This window comes from Magallana gigas, chromosome 3, assembly GCF_963853765.1.
Source record: "Magallana gigas chromosome 3, xbMagGiga1.1, whole genome shotgun sequence".
Taxonomy (NCBI): Eukaryota; Metazoa; Mollusca; class Bivalvia; order Ostreida; family Ostreidae; genus Magallana; species Magallana gigas.
This window is the reverse complement of record NC_088855.1, coordinates 15,470,162-15,487,521: the sequence shown is the minus strand read 5'-3', so window position 1 is coordinate 15,487,521 and position 17,360 is coordinate 15,470,162. Positions and strand designations below refer to the sequence as shown.

The 17,360-nt window shown below is 36.1% G+C and overlaps 1 protein-coding gene across 4 annotated transcripts; it reads right to left on the bottom strand.

Moving 5' to 3' along the window:
- Nucleotides 1-5: 5 nt before the first annotated feature.
- Nucleotides 6-15,376, bottom strand: LOC105338897 (condensin complex subunit 1). Of its 4 annotated transcripts, none has more exons than XM_034482920.2 (33): nt 15,258-15,376; nt 14,265-14,391; nt 13,947-14,022; nt 13,549-13,607; nt 13,031-13,206; nt 12,741-12,883; nt 12,481-12,608; nt 11,578-11,849; nt 11,153-11,275; nt 10,794-10,868; nt 10,400-10,534; nt 10,099-10,186; nt 9,814-9,955; nt 9,302-9,430; nt 8,848-8,924; nt 8,607-8,716; nt 7,966-8,219; nt 7,102-7,186; nt 6,770-6,906; nt 6,303-6,520; nt 5,789-5,953; nt 5,069-5,367; nt 4,656-4,767; nt 4,396-4,519; nt 3,978-4,133; nt 3,656-3,833; nt 3,330-3,424; nt 3,070-3,150; nt 2,516-2,699; nt 2,049-2,217; nt 1,235-1,439; nt 1,048-1,068; nt 214-352 (listed from the first exon to the last, which is right to left on the bottom strand). In XM_034482920.2, exons 2-32 carry the CDS (start codon nt 14,380-14,382, stop codon nt 1,053-1,055), a joined length of 4,329 nt encoding a protein of 1,442 aa, XP_034338811.2. In that variant the 5' UTR covers nt 14,383-14,391; nt 15,258-15,376; the 3' UTR covers nt 214-352; nt 1,048-1,052. The 4 variants fall into 4 exon arrangements, with proteins under 4 accessions (XP_034338810.2, XP_034338809.2, XP_034338811.2 ...); XM_034482921.2 differs by having other exon boundaries at nt 236-352; nt 1,239-1,439; XM_034482919.2 differs by lacking the exon at nt 1,048-1,068 and having other exon boundaries at nt 6-352.
- Nucleotides 15,377-17,360: the final 1,984 nt, after the last annotated feature.

Sequence of the window (17,360 nt, the reverse complement as noted above, 5' to 3'; positions counted from 1 at the left end):
TTAACAAGGATTTTCATTGTTTATTTCTAAGATTTATTCATATGGTTAAATAACGATTCATAATTATGACAAAAGAGATAGCAGACAATGGAGAGAGATAACAGAGCATAAGATTCCGTTGATGAAAGAATTAACAGATCAAGATTCCGTCGATATACACCCTCTCGTCAGAACAAGGCGTGGTCCCGCTCTGAGGGGCCCTAGGAGGGGGGTGGGGTGCGTCAGACGTCCCCGTTGAGGTCCTGGAGGGGTAGGATCCGGCGGGGGGAGGTCAGGACACGCCTGGCTGAGCGCTTTGTGGGCATCAGGTCCGAGTCGTCAGACTGGTCGCCCTCACCCGTCACCTGAGTGCCTGACGGAGATAAAGATCAGCGTCTTTATATACATGTACTTACATTAAAACTGTGATCAGAATATAGATAGAATTCAATCTTGGTGTTTGCTTTTGAATAACATCTCAATGCATGTAACTTCTTCAACTGTTGTTCACCAAATTTAGAGACCCACATACATGTAAAAGCATTGAAACTGTGTTCAGAATTAGATAAACTTAATGATAACATATTCTACGTATACCGTACGTATCGGTAATATTTCATGCAATTACCAAAATGTTGGGGAAAGGACATTTACATATATTACATTTAATGGTAGTAACACATGACAAAAGTTGTTACTGGTAAGATTACAAAGGTTTCACCACTTGAAATAATTGTTAAGATAAATCAGGCTTCTTTTAAAACTTTTAACAAGAGCAAACAAAGACCGACAAATAAGCAAAAACCATAGCAAATTTAGCTACAGAGCATTAAAATTAAATCACCATTGTTAGGACAAACTGCAACATTCATTATATTCAAATTGCCTTCTACAATCTACATGTACATGCAAGGTGCAAAAACAGTTAAATTGACACAACCCGAATTTAAGGGCATCACTTCTACAAAGGTAAGCATTTTGGAAACTGTACCAGGAAAGACTAAAGAAAAAATAGTAGTACATACAGTATGACCAAGGAAAAAAAGGACTTTAAAATTAATTTTTTACCTTCACTAATGCAAAATCAGTCTGTACGAAAAAGGAAAATATTTTCGTTTTAAATATATATCATCTATGAAGCAGGTAATAAGACGGAAAAGCACGGAAGCAGCAACAATTGTAGAAGCACAATCAGCCATATCTAGGAGGGGCCCCACATGAACTAGATGTTGTTAATAATTCATTAGATACTCACTGACCTTGGGAGGATTTATCTAGGTCAAACAGCTCTATTTCACTGTCTGAGTCAGAATCAAACGAGACCTTGGGTTTCTGTCGAGCCTGTCTTCCCTTGGGCTGGCGTTTGCTACGTGGGGCTGGGGTCGTATTCTCCACCCCGTCCACAAAGTCCTCTTCGCTGCTGCTGTCTAGCCGGCGTTGACCACCACGCTTACCTCTGGCTGCAAGACAAGAACAGGCCCTTGCATTTATAAACAAATGAAAATCAAAAAAACAAATTCATTCATAACATATTCACAGTATTTTTCCCCTTGGGGTATGGTCAGTTTTGGTCAGTTTTTTTCTTGTTTTTAGTGTTTACAAAGTGATAGTAAGCCATTTCTAATAGTCATCCAAAATTTGAGTGTCAGCAAGATACAAAGCTCACAATTCTTTGTTATGTAAACAAGGCTCAGGTCATGTTTTTGTTTACATTTTGAACGTGAAAAAAATTTCTACGTTTAGACCTAAAAATGAATGTGACAAATGCTAGGAACTGTTTATAATTTATGTTTAATCAAATAAGCAGATAGAAAAATCAGCTTGAAAAAGAACTTTTACAGGTATATTGAACCAATGTACTTATAAACAAAAACATGGCACAAGCCTTGTTTACATAACAAAGAACTATGAGCTCTGTCTCTTTCTTAAAACTCATACGACTGACATCAAATTTTGGTTGATCATCAGAAATACGAAACTAAAGCAAAAAAACAACAAAAATAGAAAAATAAAATTTGACCAAAATTGTGACAATGCCCTTTTAAAGGGTTATAGACCAGACTATTTACCTGGGGTTCTGCCTTTGGCCGGTGTTTTGGCAGACTTTGTGCGGGACTTCCCCTTCGTCTGTGCGGCCACCTGGGAGGAGACCTGACTGGCCTTGACTGCTATCTCCCCGTCCTCCAGTCCTTTGGTGTGACACTGCTGAAGACGCTGCTCCAGCTCATCTATCAAGGTCTGAAATAAACAGTATAAATCTCATCAGATTAAGGTCTAATCTACATTGAATTTATAAACAACTGGTATGCATGTATCTGCATAAAATGATTAAAATCCATTTTATAACTTCATCAAATCAATTTTTGCAAACATTTCTACATATACTTTGTAAAAACTTGTATTTAAAGACTCTTGCATATAATTGCAAATAGAGAATCTTGCAGACCACAAGACCGGGTAATTTTTCTGAATTTCTGAAACTCATTCATTCTTTTAACAAAGCATCTTACAGCTGATTGCTTTGACATATTCCTACCTTTGCTGTGGGTTTGGCAAATGACCTGGATTTACTGATGATGGTACAGAAACAGCTGTACACATCCTCATCAGCCAACTTGTCCCCAAAACAGGCAAAGTTCTCCTGGAGTTTACGTATCGACTTCTCACTGTATGACATCATAGATAGACAGAAGGACAAATCTCTCCACTGTCTGTCCGTCCTGAAACAAATTGTAACATTATCTCATTAAATGAACAATGTACATGTAACAATGAATATTCTACAGTTATTATTCAGCATACGATGAATGATGAAGGAAAATACAAGATCCAATTCATATAAATATATGCTGTAGATGCGTTGCAATATTTTAAATAAGATTTATAGATATCTTACACGGAATTCCCTAAAAGAGTTCATAGAAGTGTTTACAAATGTATATTTATTATTAGAAAAATGTAAAAAATTAGATCTGTTCTTAAAGTATGGTAAGCTGACGAATCAGAGCTACAATGTACATATACATGTATGTGTATTATGTGTACAATTGGCAAGACTGGAGACCTATTAAAGTCAGTACAATTACTTACTTTGTTGCCCTGAAGCGATGACAGAGTTTTTCTACCAAGCTTTCACACTGACGGTCCTTCTGAATAAAGGAGAATAGGTACCTGCAAACAATATCAATGTCTATAATTAATCTGGGAAGGAATAGTTTATCATTGATAACATGTATGAAAGTCTATCAAGAAAATTAAAATCTAAGTAATACATACATCAAGTTCCGATGAATGACCACAATTTACAGGTTTTTTTTTACTCTCTACCACAAGAGAACACATGTACTTACTTCATGATAATTCTGAAGTTTTCCTCATCCACTCCAACATCCGGGTCAGAAAGGCGACTGATCACGTCAGGCATTATGTTGTAGATGGCATTACCCTACAAAATAGAAATACAGGTATTGTTGACAAATTATTCTTCAACAATCTGTCATAATAATTTGTCAAACAACATGGATTTGCTGAAGTTTGAACTGAATTTTCAACTAAACATGAAAACCATAAAAAGTTTTTTTGTTAAGCAAAACAATAAACCAGGCCCACAGATCATATGGTAAAGGTACTTTCATGGAGATTAAGCCAATTGAGATTATGCACTGCTAGTTTTTACCTTGTGAGACAGCTCATGGAAAAAGAGTTTGGCGAGACTGGAGATTCGTTCGTTATGGTCCACAACACAGGTTGCAACCTCGCTGATCTGGCCTTTGACCTTGACCATGTCATTAAGGATCAAGTGTGTTAGCACCTGGAGGGTGTTCTTCCTCACAGTCTGAGATTCATCTCGCAGTCTGAAAAAGTACATTCGGGTACTACAGGTAAATGTAATGACTAAAGGGTTATTCCACAAACTTACAGGTAAATTCAAAGACTAACAGGTAACACTGCAGTGAGAAAACATCACATGATTATGCAACAAGCAGTTGCTCACTGACCTGGCATACATGTGTGGGGTCCAGGGCTCTATCAGGTTGGGGAATCTGACCGTAAGATCCCCAAGAGCAATGATTGTGTTGGCTCGTATTGTGGGGTAAGGCGATTTCTCCAGAACAGTGAACAACAACTGAAGGTTACTCTCACAGAACTCTGAGCTGGAAAATAAACAAACAGCTACACTAAGAAAGGGGGACTTTTGGATTGCAAAACTCCAAACTTGATTATTAGTAGTCAGTGAAACTTTTGATAAAATACAAACAATCGTCATGGACAAGTAGAGTGTATTTATGAACTTAAATATTTGGAATGCTTGTAAGCCTTTTTTAAGGGTTATTTTTTTTTACAAGAGATAATATGATTTCATTTCTAAGTACACATGAATAGAGATTTTTTGTATACACATGTCCAGGAACATACCTGACGAGCATGAACTTAGCCAGGGCCAGGGTGGCCGCTGACCGGAGGTGTGGGTCTGAGTATCGATTCTGATTGGTGCAGACAGTCACCAGCAGAGGACCAATGCTGCCCAGCAAAGAGTCTCCTGTAAAGGAAATGAAGGTTTATCACAAGGCAAAAGAACATTTTATTTCAGAGATAGCAAAAAAAACTCAAAGATTCAACATCACTTGGCGATTTCTTCCACTATACAAACATAAAAGTGACCGTTTCCACATTACCTGTGACAATCTCCACATCACACACTTTACGGATGTACTCTGCATCAGCATCTTCCTCGGCAGCTCCAGCCAAACCAAGCTCATCTTCAATGGCTTCAGCCGTGCTCTTGTCCTTCAAAGAAAATTTCAGAAGATTTCAGATTGTGCAGCAGCTATAATTGCATTTAAATATTCTTGGTGTATAATAATGAATTCAGTTGAACTTCGATATCTCGAACACTGATATCTCAAATACAATTGATATGTCGAAGTGATTTGTATGTCCTAACTACTTATTTTTAAGTACTTTACTCTCGATATCTTGAATACTCGGATATCTAACAGTTTTTAAACAGTCCCATTTAGTTCGAGATAACAAAGTTTGACTGTATATTTAACAGCAATAAATAAAAACACTGAGATTTCATCCCTACCACTTTGCTTCCCCGCCTGTCAGCTTTGGGCGTTTTCATGTCCTTCTTCTGTTCCTGTATCGCCCTCCTCCGCTTCAGCTCGCCAAACACATACGTATCCAAGTGGACCATCTGTCTGAAGGCGACGTGACCAGCGAACGCGATGAGTCGGGTCAGGATGACAGTGGCGGAGGAGCTGGGCTGGCTGCTGGGCTGGCTGTTAGAAGGACTGGTGTCCTGGCTGTTGGAGGGACTGGCGTCTTGTGGGTCAGCCTCTTTGGACTCAGTCTCTTCTTGCTTCTCCCCCTCCATTGGCGTCTCTGGCAATGTAGAATATGAAACTAACTACTATGGACTTATTAAAAGTAAATTGTGGGCAGAACAAACAAACATTCCTAATATATATTTATAACAAAATTAAGACACACTTTAAGTTTATTGATGATATACCAGTGAATCTAAAAAATTACATGTACTTATGAGTCATTAAATTATTGACAATCCATGATCATTGGTCCCTTTGAATTTAAATGATTCTACTTTATACTATTATCAATACTATCTGGAAGACCTTTTGATAGACATAATGTTTACTTTAATGTAAATAAAGCCTTTACTTCCATTTTAAACATCAACATCAAATGAATGTTTCCACTTTCCAATGTCTTTACTTCTTTACCTTTAATCTGAGATACAAGTACCCGTGGTCTACATTTTTTTATTACTTGTTTCAAGTCTTACCTTGACTCAGAGTCTGATTCAGTTGCTCTGCCTTGATAACTTCTTTTGCCAGGGCCTTGATGATGTCACCACAGATAATGTCAGGGTGTTCAGCAAGCTTGTATATTACATTAATGGCCTGCTCTCCAAACGGGATCCAATAGGAATTCTCAAACTGTTGAACACCTAACACATAAACATATTTTTCTAATTTTAATTTTCTACAAAAATGATTATCATCATTATCATTATACACTTACATATTTTTAAATCAGTAACAAACTGTTTCAACTTGATATTTCTGAATGGTGCTATTGCTTTGTATTTCATCTTTACCAAAATCAATTCATTTGCAAAAAATGATTTTATGATATTTATGGTCATTGGTTTAAAATACGTAAAAATAATACTGCAAAACAAATACTGTACATGTGCTTATTCTGGAAGCAAAGCCTAAATATTTGCACCAACAAAAAAATATTTATGCGATAAACATCAGTTACTAGAAGAAAAAATTCTCATCTCCTCTGCCTACCATTGATGAGTAGTGTTTGTAGTCTGTCAAACATTTGGTGGTTCTGGGGGAAGCGGAACGGCTCGGCTTGGAGTTGTCCCTGAACCTTCTTAGGAGGACCTAGCTTCAGCAGGGCCAGACAAGTGTCCCTGGCCAGAATAAAGTCATTCTCCGCCCTCTCTCCCAGACCCTCCTTCACTAGGACGTCAATGTTGCTCTTCACTACTCCCATGTCAGCCCTGGAATCCACATAAAAAAGACATAACACTCAAAACAAACTAGGCAATTAACCTTAAACAAAATTTAACCTTGATGCAAAATACTACAGTATTTTGTCAACCACCTTACTCTTCTTTCAAACAGATATAATCTCTATAGCTACCATCTTACCCTGATATTATGTACCGGTACCCTTGTAATACATTACACATGTACAGGTATACCCTTCATACACTTATAACACATTAATCATGTATCTGCTCCCTTACCCCGCTATCATATAGAGCAGTGTGACCGCCGCCCGACTGTCCTCCACTGTGGTGTTGGGGACCTTCATGGCAAACCTCTCCCACAGCATCTGTATCACACTCTGCTCAATCTCTCCCGACTTCATCAGCTCCACCACCTAGTGGGGTAAAAGGTACAGTTACAAATTACCAATCTCTACAGTCAATACACATTCTCATTAAAATGTACAGGCATAATCCTAAATACATGCAAATGTGGGTTTGATATACACTGGGACACACTTTCTGTTTATCTTATTTTATTTCAATCTGCCGTGATTGTTTGATTTTAAATATACATGTAAATATCTTACCAATCCCTCCAGAGATGTTAAATCCCCTAGACTGGCCCCCGACAACAACGCTGACAGATTCTTCACAATGGAGAAGGCTTTGGCTCTACAAAGTCATTCATTTTTTAAATAAAATATCTTTAAAAGTATACTGCTTTCTTAAATAGATCTATGGGTATAAATACATTTTTGTGCTAATATACTAATTTTACATTTACAATTGCATACAATGCTGTGTTAAGGACTATATATGATAAGGGCCTAAAATGGCCCCCTAAAATGAAAATCATCATTTTACTGTAATTCTTTGTGTTCTTAGTACAGATATGTATGTGATGTGTTGACATATTCATTTTGGTTCAAGTGCCCACAATTTAGAAATATGACATTGTAAAGACAACCTTTTCCCGCCATTTTTGCATTTTTAGCGTAAAACAGCTTGTTTTCAAGCAGTTTTTCCTTCCGAAAACATAGAGCGCATTCTTGAACAAATAAAATATTTTAATCAGAGATGTATCTAACCAAGACTAATAAGTGACAAAAAAATTTTCCTTGTTCAAGCATGCGCTCTATATTTCCCATTCCTAAATAGATAAGAAAAATGTCAATTTTTGGCTGATTTTGATTGAATTATAGAAATGGCGTCACTTCTGACATCATATACTGCCAGTGAGTGCAAATAAATCAAATAAATAGATGAAAAATATATTTTATATCAACTCTTTTAAAAAATTAGTTAACATTTTATTGTACCCGAAACACTTAAAAAATGGCGAATTATGGGGGCCAAATTTAACTCTTATCATATATATTTCTTTTCGGTAAAAATGTTTTTTAACCACAAGTGTAGAAGTTTTATCTAGTCCTCCTAAATGGTGCCATTACCTTTGGTTTCCCCCCTGAGGGTTGAGGTAGAGTCGTTTGTAAGCCGACACAACAGCTTCTTTGACACTCGATTCTCGGGACCAGATCAAGTGCAACATACGGCGAATTCCCATCATGGTCAAAGTCACGCCGAATTCAAAACCAGTGACAAAGAAATCAATGGCCTCCAGGATATCTGTGTTAGTCTTTGAGCCCAGGAGCTGACAGATCACAGGAACAGCTGTCTGGATCTGAGTGGCAAAGGCACAGCAGTCCTAGTGGGAGAACCAGTATATAAATCAGTACAGTGTCTACAAGGTACATGTTTGTATCATTGTTGCTATAAACATGTATAAGCATGCTTTTTTCATCAATCGTCATTTCTAGCTAGTTTTATTCATAAATCTGTGACGCATATGCTTTCAATTCATTTATATTTCTTGCCTTTATAATTATAATGGATAAGTAATTTTCAACGCTTTTCTTACTTTGATGAACACTTCATTGTGTGGATCACCACAACAATTAATTCCACACCAACCAGTGTAAATTTTTGTTAACTGCGTCCATATTTGTAGGGAGAGGGAAGGGATTCAATAATTACTACATGTACAAGCAATTTTTTAGCTCTACAAATTAGAAAGGTTGAGGAGAGTAGCTACCTTAAGGTACTGAACAAGGACTTGTTGTTTGGTAACCTCATTCACTATGGGGTCCTTCTCTTTCTCCTCTTCAATGCCAGAGGTTATCACCAGACTTTGTTTTTTGTGACCTACATATAGGTAAACATAAAGGTAAAAGATGCTGATTTACATATGTATATTTTAATGATACAATGGCTTAACAAATGGATAATCTTGGTAAATGTCCTGTATATAGAGATATGTCATATTTTTCTATTACCAAAGAAAATCATTTTCATGTGACCCAAGTCAATGTTGGCATCAGTGGATCTCTGAGAATCTTCAGTGTCAGCCTCACTGAAAATAAACAAAAGAATTCAACTTCTATGAATAATGCATAGTAAACAAATGGAAATCAATCTCAGTTCATCCACATTACATATATATGTGCAAAAAAGCTTTTCTTGTGTATAAGGTTGTCATACACATGTATTTCTCTCTTCTATACAAATACATGTAGAACTATAAAAAAACAAGTTAATTGTGATGTAGTTTTACTTAAAATCTTAAGTTTTTTTCTAATCTTACATTGTATAACCATGTTCTTTATCTAAATTTGTTTTATTTAAAAAAAAAAAAAAAATTTTAAAGACGCATTGTATGGAATGGCAAACAAACAGAACAAAATTAGCTTCACCAACTGCTGGCAGTGTGATAATGTGTTAATAACTTACCTCTGACTTTCTTTTGATATGTCCTGTAGAAAAGAGTTGTCTGGGAAGGCATCCTTGAAGGCAGCCAGTAACAGTTTGGCATCGGAAAATTTCTCCTCAGTCAAAAGGTTGTAAATCCTGTCCATGACACTAGAATATAAATCAGCAAATGTAATCATGAAATATAACTACATGTAGTTGTAATTATTTTCAAAATGTACAGTTAATCGTCAATTTTAATTTTTCTATCCATTGTCTTGTGCAGTTTGCATGATTTCAACATGTTCCCCATTTATTGGAAAACTTCTCACTTTTGTTGCCAATTCGAAACATTTCAACACATTGGCAATCTCCTGCTCCTGAAAAATCCATTCCTAAGCTTGTTTTGTATAATTTTAACAAATTCCCTTTGTATAAACAGACTCCTTATCTTGAATTAGCTCCTTGTTTTATGCACTTTTGAGACATTCCCTACCTATTAGCAGACATCTTGGATTGGTTCTTGATTGATGTCATTTTGACACTTTCCTTACCTGTTAGCAGACTCCTCATCCTGAATCAGCTCTTCATTGCTGTCCTCTTCCATCTCCTCTTCTCCTTCCAGCTTTTTGAGAGCTTTCCTCAGTTTTTTCTCCAGAGGTTTCCACTCCTCTTCAATCTTCACTAATGTGGAATCTAGCAAGAAATAATCACAAATAAAAATCTGAAGGATCTAGTAAAAAAAAAATTCAAGCACAAAGTATAGTCATCTATTATTTAACAGATTGTTTTGACCATCATCAATTTAGACATTGAATGTAGTTAGTAAAATCATTAACCTTCCAAAACTGATTGTTCCTCTGGAGCCATGCTCTCCAACTTCTCTTTCTCCTTTTCATAATTTGCCTTTAGGTCCTCAAGTGACAGCTGTGGGAAAACATGCAAGATTAGAATTAAGACAATAATAAACACTAGATTCATGATTCTCTACACCATAAAAATCTTCTAAACCACAAGAGGGTTGCTCAATTTATACAACTCTCTTCTAAATATGTAAGGATACACTATATTTACCAGGTACATATATTTACATCAGCATTAAGATCAAGAGCAATATTTCTAAAGAAACTGAGTCAGTACCTTTGCTGCGAATGGATTGGACTTGATGAATGCAGTGACGAGTTGAATGGCCTGCTTCCTGACTTGGGACGACTTGTCCTGTAGTCGACCGATACACAGACTCAGCAGGTGCTCATGTCTTGGCAGGGGGAGGCACTGTAAAAAGGAAAGTAGAAACATATATGTGGAATGGACATGTATATAGCAGATATCAAGAGTACAAAATATACTTTATGGCTATTAACCCATTATATGTTGACTTAAGATGTGATTGTTAAACACAAATGACCCAGAATTTGAAGAAATTAACTTAAACAGTTCAGAATTATAACAAAGTATTAAAGTTCTGACAAAGGTAGAGACAGACAGGACGTAGTGCTTCTGATATCAGTACACATCAAATTTATCAACATACCTTTTCATTAACTAAATTCAACCAAATCTGAAGAACTCGACTTCTCACAAAAGCGTTGACATCATGGATATGTTCCTAAAACGCAAAAGACAAATTTACACATAAATTAACAAATACTTACTATATACATTTGCCTGTCCTATATGCATGTTATATGCATGTATGTATAAAATGAACACAATTTGAAATTAATTTTGAGCAACTGGCAGAATGATGAATGTGAATAAACAGACCACTTTTTTCACCAGACATTAACATGCACAATTTTTTGTTAAAATTTTAATATTGTCCACAGATACAATATACAGTATGAACAGAACAGATCTAGAGTTACAGCTCTGGTCAGCTGTTAATCTGACCTCTAGTTTCTCCAGGAACTGATCTCGTGTGTCCTTCAGTTTGTCCTCCAAGCTGTCCTTACTCAGGACCTTCAGTAAGATTTCTCCCATCACCCCCAGGACACCATTCCTCATTGTGTAGGACTGCAGCAAAAAATAACATTATTTATACACTCAAGTTTTATCAAAGCTGGCATCATGCAACAGAAAGTTAGATTAGTGGTGTAAAAGCAAATCTGCATGTCTAAAGTCAATGCACCTGTATGCTTTATCATCAGACTGTAAACTCTGCATGACAATTCAGATTGTCAAGTCATCACATTATTATTAAATCTGTTTAAATTTTATCAATCAGTGCTGGGATCATCTAGTGGAAAGTAAAAATACAATCATATGACAGTTAAGAATCTCATCACCCAATATGAATACACAACACCCTTGCTTACCTCTCCCTCTAAGTGACAGAGGACCACACTAATGTTGGACATCATCACTCCAGGAACTTTCTCGGACAACTCCACAAGAAAGGTGGCAAATGACTTTGTTCCAGTGTTGTCTCGGACCAGGTCCTTTGGATCCTTCCTGCCCACCTCCCTCATGATCTCTGCCACTACGCTCTTGTTGCCGTACTCTGTGGTGATGATGCTGGTCATTTCTGCCAGGGGGGACACCAGGTGCTCAAAGTGCTGGAGCTGCTGTAGAATCTTCAGACTGGCACCTGTCAGGTACACAAATCAATTCCAGTAAGGAAATGTATGGTGCCTAATGGTGGTAATATGATGAGCAGCTTTATTACATCATTTTAAAGCACTCTTTAGCATCAATGGCATGATAATCTGGTACTAGTATTCAAATTTATATGTGTACATCAAATATTCATATTCCATAGCGAGTGTCAGTACTGTCAGCGGCAAATCTCAAATTTACACAAAAAAGATTCAAAAACCATTTTCTAACTTTTCTCATATTCCGTACATGTACATGTAAATAAAACTCTTCCCCGAAATTGGTTCTGAGAAGGTTCTGTAATATAGTTTTCTTAACTGTTTTTGCATTAGGAGCCTCATTAGTAAAAAAAACAAATATCTAAACTAGTGGCTTCCACATTATATTCAATAAAATCAAGAAGGAACATGACTGATCTGAAATAATATCTATACATGAATATAAACTACATTTGAACTTCAATATCTCGAATACAATGGATATGTCGAAGTGATTGTAAGTCCCAACCACTTATTTTTATAGTATTTTACTTCGATATCGCAAATATCTTGAAGTTATTAAACAGTATTATCTAGTTCAGGATAACAAAGTTTGACTGTACTTTGTGCATCAACTCCACTTACTGAGTGCATGGTTGTAACGCTTCACCATAACTCCTACAATGTTAAATATTGCAGTCCTTGTCTCCTTAGCCTTCACATACACAATGTGTGGATTCTCCAGTAGTTTGTACACCAAGTTTGTTATCATGCTGTAAAACAAATATACAAGGACATAATTATTACAACTGAAACATCTCTAGAAAACTTTGGATTCAGTCTACTACATTATCTTGTACAATATTCTACATTGTTTCTGAATATTTTGTGGTTTAAAGACTTACTTGACAAATTCTACTTCTGCGATTGGTGGATCCCAGAGCCTCAAAATATTCAGCGAGACCAAGTGAAGCAGTGTCTTGACTCCGTTTTCTCTCTCCACCTCCCAGTCAATAGCCATGTCAGTTGATTTCTTGTTCTTTCGACCCTGAATACAATCAATAGACAAATTACTCTATTTCTTCATAAATGTACACTTTTTCAATGCTATTGACAAATAAATAAATTAATGTATCTCTCAGGGAATATATTTCAGTGTACACACAATTAACATATAAAACAGATCATTGTTTACCTTTCCTGTTGTGATGACATCTGATTTTTCATTGCTGTCGTCTTCAAACATTTCCATGTACTGACAGAGCAGGTAACACAACATTTTCACCTGGTTCAGGTGCGCCAGGCGAGACCCTGGTTCCAGGGATGTGTCCTCCAACACACCTGCTACCTCTGTGGCCAATGACTTGCCAACTACAAAATTTGATGCAAATATAAAACCTGACAATATTGTGGTTCAATATTTTGTTTGTTGAATATGATTGACAGTACTATCAAAATTTTTATTCATAAAGAATATTTTTACCAACTGTCAGATTTTGTGTATAAATCTACACATGCTGTTAAGTCACATGTATAATAATAATAACCATACAAATTGGTCTGCATATACATGATTTTTATAAAGTGTACATGATGTGCATGTTGATCTTTTTTTCCATTTGAATTTTTGTAGATAAAGTGAATAATGTAAACAAGAATGTATGGTAATTAACACCTCCACTCAATCAGAAAATGTTGTTGGCAGTATTTTACCTTTTAAAATTAACTGCCAGGCATCTTCTTTTAAATCTGGTTTCACATCTTTCTTCAAACTGCAACAACACATAGCATATTACGATTCAAATTGTTCATTGATAAGTCCCTATCTGATGCATATTTAATTAAGTACATGTATCAACAGTTGACAAATTTATCAATTTATTAATTTTGTTAAGATGTTCTCTACTTTATAAATATTCTAAACAAACAGCAAGGATCATATAAATTTTCTTTAATTGGGATTGTCAAATAGACCTATTTCTAATTCAAATTTCCTAATTTTTACTAAAATGTTGCAATGGCTCCAACTCTTAGGTATGATGCAAGGGTCTTAACGTTTTCTAAGACTTATCAAAATGGTATTAATGTAAAAATGTCAGATCATGACTTACATAATTATACTGAAAAACACATCAAACTTTTCAAGTAAACATTGAGTCCCATTACTGCGAAAACTGCTCTTCACAGCTGCAAGAAAAAGAATTTACTTAAAAAACTCCATGCAATCATCATCATTTTTTACATAGTAAAAAACTGTACATAAGAATGCTCATTTTAAAACTTTCAATCTTAGTCACCATTTAATAAAAAATCTAAAAAAAGTGTTAATTTTGTATGTATCTTAGTAGTGTAAGCGAATTTTTTTTTTTAAACAGGCAGTATACATTACAATGTATGGCATCTTTACAATTAAAACATAATCAACTTACACTGCAAAGCACTGGGAATCTCTCGGAACGACAACACCTCATCCACCACATACTGATTGATTTCTGTTTTGTTCAGAAGGTCATCTTTTTGTGATGGAATGATAAACTCAAAACTCATCTTGAACTCCTAATGAAGAAAAGTGCACATATTTTAATAAATATTTACAGTTTGCTTGCAGTAGAGAGAAACAATCTTTAAAGAAGTATATTTATAAAGGTGTAAAGATATTGGAAGCTGTAGCTTCCAAGTTGAGGTAAATTAATCCATACTGTAATGGGTTGGGATATGTGAGTAAAAATAACAGATCAGAGTGGAATTTGAACCCCCTGAAACTCTATAGTTTAGTACTCTACCAACTGAGCCATCCAGTGATCAACATTCCTGAATCTTTACCCTGTAAGAAATTCCGCTCTTGGCACCAAATGTAACAGAATGGAAGAAATAATGACCTGAAAGAGAGGGCTGGAACCCAGCCCCCGTGAATCTCTAGTCAGGTGTTTTCAAACTTCTTTCTGGTGATCAGTTGCCTCAGACTGTCACAACGCTTTTGATATATATTTTCATGATTATCCCTGTCTCCGAAGATTGGTGCAGAGAAAAATTATTATAAGTAAAACATAAATGCAGTCCCATACAAAGTAAAAGGCTAACGAGGGCTCTGCTATAAAACATCTTGTTTTGTATAATAAAAAGACACAAGACAATAATAGTCCGTCACACTTGGTTGGCTGTTGTCGTGTTTATTAACTGTAACATGCAAAGATCGGAATCAAACAGTAGTGAAAAAGTCACTTTTAGGTAACTAAAACCAACTTTAGAGTTTATATGTATTCCTTCTTTCATTTCATTAGGCTATCAACAAATGTGAATTGATGAACACTTAGTGGTCCACAATGGACGAGTAAAACAGGGGTTAAATTCATTCAACATGTTGTTTTAAACTTTTGCCTATATAAATCATTTGATGAAATTAAATAAATTTAATTGGTTACCTGTCTTTCAGTACAAAAACCAGAAAATTATCAAAACATCAACATCGCTTTCAAAATATTGCGCTTAAAATCTCATGCGCATGCGTTAACAGGAAGTACCGGGCCTAGATAAGTTGTCCTAAAAACTTTTGACAACAGCCGAACTTTTCGGGCCTTTAGACGAACATGTTTTTCAGGGGGTGTCCGAGAGATAATCTTGTTTTCCATTGAGAGGCCGTGGCCTATTTTCGAGAATTTTTACTATGTGAATTTATTTTAATTTTTCAATGGAGGCGGAGGGGGGGTTATCGACCCCACTTAGACCCGCGCAGGGTAAATATTTTTAACCCGATTTATGCTTCTCAAAATATCCTCGATGAATCTATATTGTTCGCAATTATGATTAAGTATTTCAAATTACAAAAACAACAACGGATTAATGGATCTAAGAAGGGGTTTTCATTCCATTTTTTTTTTCATTTATCGCAAGCAAAATATTCCCTCGGACCCCCATCACCGGAATTTTATTGGATGCACGCATGCCAATTAAGAAACTGCACTTAGACCTAATATAATATTCATAATGAACATTTGCTATACTTATAGGTTTGACAATTCAAAAAAATCATTCTGCTAAATGCATCATTACTTTTATCGTAGCAAAAAGCAAATTGGGAACCGCCAGCGGTCACAGTGCAGATCGTAAAGGTGCATGTATTTCTCCGTAACGGTCTTGCATTGTCACTTGTCAAAACACGACTATACTTAAAAATAAATTGTGCAGAACTGCACACGATAGAGAGGAAATTTTTTGAATCTTTCAGTCCAATCTTTAAAATTTCGGCAATTCACCAAATATTAATTGATTTACAGATCGGTGCATGTTTGAATTGTGTATGCAGGTCAATGTAAGAAAACGATTCTTTAGAAACTTAATATGGTGGCATTTAATGATTTAAAAAAAAATAAAGGTGTATAAATTATGACTATTTAGCCTGAGACAGCATCATGGTCCTTGAGCCTGGTCAGGTCATCCTCAAAAACTGTACCAATGTGAAGCATTTGATTGAAGGAAGGTGTTATGAGTATAATACTATGGAATTGTTTCGAAATTATTTCAGAACATGTTCAAGAACAAGTATGCATGGATACTACGGTATATGTCCATTATCCTTTCTTAAGGGATATAAGATAAATTAGATATATAGTTTTTCTTAATATCTCTACATTTAATATAATCCATCTGTAAATAATCTAATTTATAAACAGTGGGTCCATCTTCTAAAACGTGGCTTCAAAAAAAAAAAAACAACCAACAACAACAACCAAAAAACTGAAATATATACGTTCTTCTCGTTTATTGATAGTAACACAATGGAATTCAACAAAAATTCGTTACTTTGTTTCTTTCAGTTTGTCACTGTTGGTGGAATAGAGTCCTTACGTCCCGACGGCTTGTCCAGGCTCTGACGGTGCCTATTTTCAGGGCACAGGCAGCTGTAAGTGATCATACACATCAACAAGACAACGTGGGACAAGGGATGCTCTCTCGATGGGTTGCAGCATACCTCTTTCGACTTGGACCTTATTCTTCACACGAGGACTTGGACTTCATTCTTCTTCCGTACGTGAACCTAGTTCTTCCTACATGGACCTCATTCTTCCTACAAGGATCCCATTCTTTCTACGATGATCTCATTCTTCATAAGAGTTGGATCTCAGTCTTCATAAATGAACCTCATTCTTCCAACAAGGAACTCATTCTTCCACTTCAGTTTCCTCCTCCTCTCCCTCCTCGTCTTCCTCATCCTCGTCTTCCAACTCGTCCTCTTCACCAAACAGCTTGAAGCGAAGGTCCTTTATTTCCTCTTTCTTCAGCAGCGTGTACTCGTAGTAGGCGTTCATTAGCCCCTCTATGGTGATGATCTTCATCCTGAGTCTGTACCTATACACTCTGTTTCCACTTTGAAGAGCCTTACCGTAGCGAGCTTCGAGGTCCGCGAGCCTCGCGTTCAGAGCATACACTTGACGATGAGCATTCTGTAGTCGGCTCTCCGCCTCATACAGATCAGCGTACATATCAAACTTATACATGGCAGACATGGCTATACTATTCAAAAGTCG

What these genes read in the sequence shown, in the direction of transcription:
- LOC105338897 (XM_034482918.2), bottom strand. Translation starts at nt 14,382, where the DNA reads ATGAGTTTTGAGTTTATCATTCCATCACAAAAAGATGACCTTCTGAAC. An exon ending in GCGTTACAACCATGCACTCA is followed by an intron (nt 11,850 to 12,480) that starts GTAAGTGGAGTT and finishes TGTACCTGACAG; the next exon opens with GTGCCAGTCTGAAGATTCTA. An exon ending in ACAGGCGGGGAAGCAAAGTG is followed by an intron (nt 4,768 to 5,068) that starts GTAGGGATGAAA and finishes TTTTCTTTGAAG; the next exon opens with GACAAGAGCACGGCTGAAGC.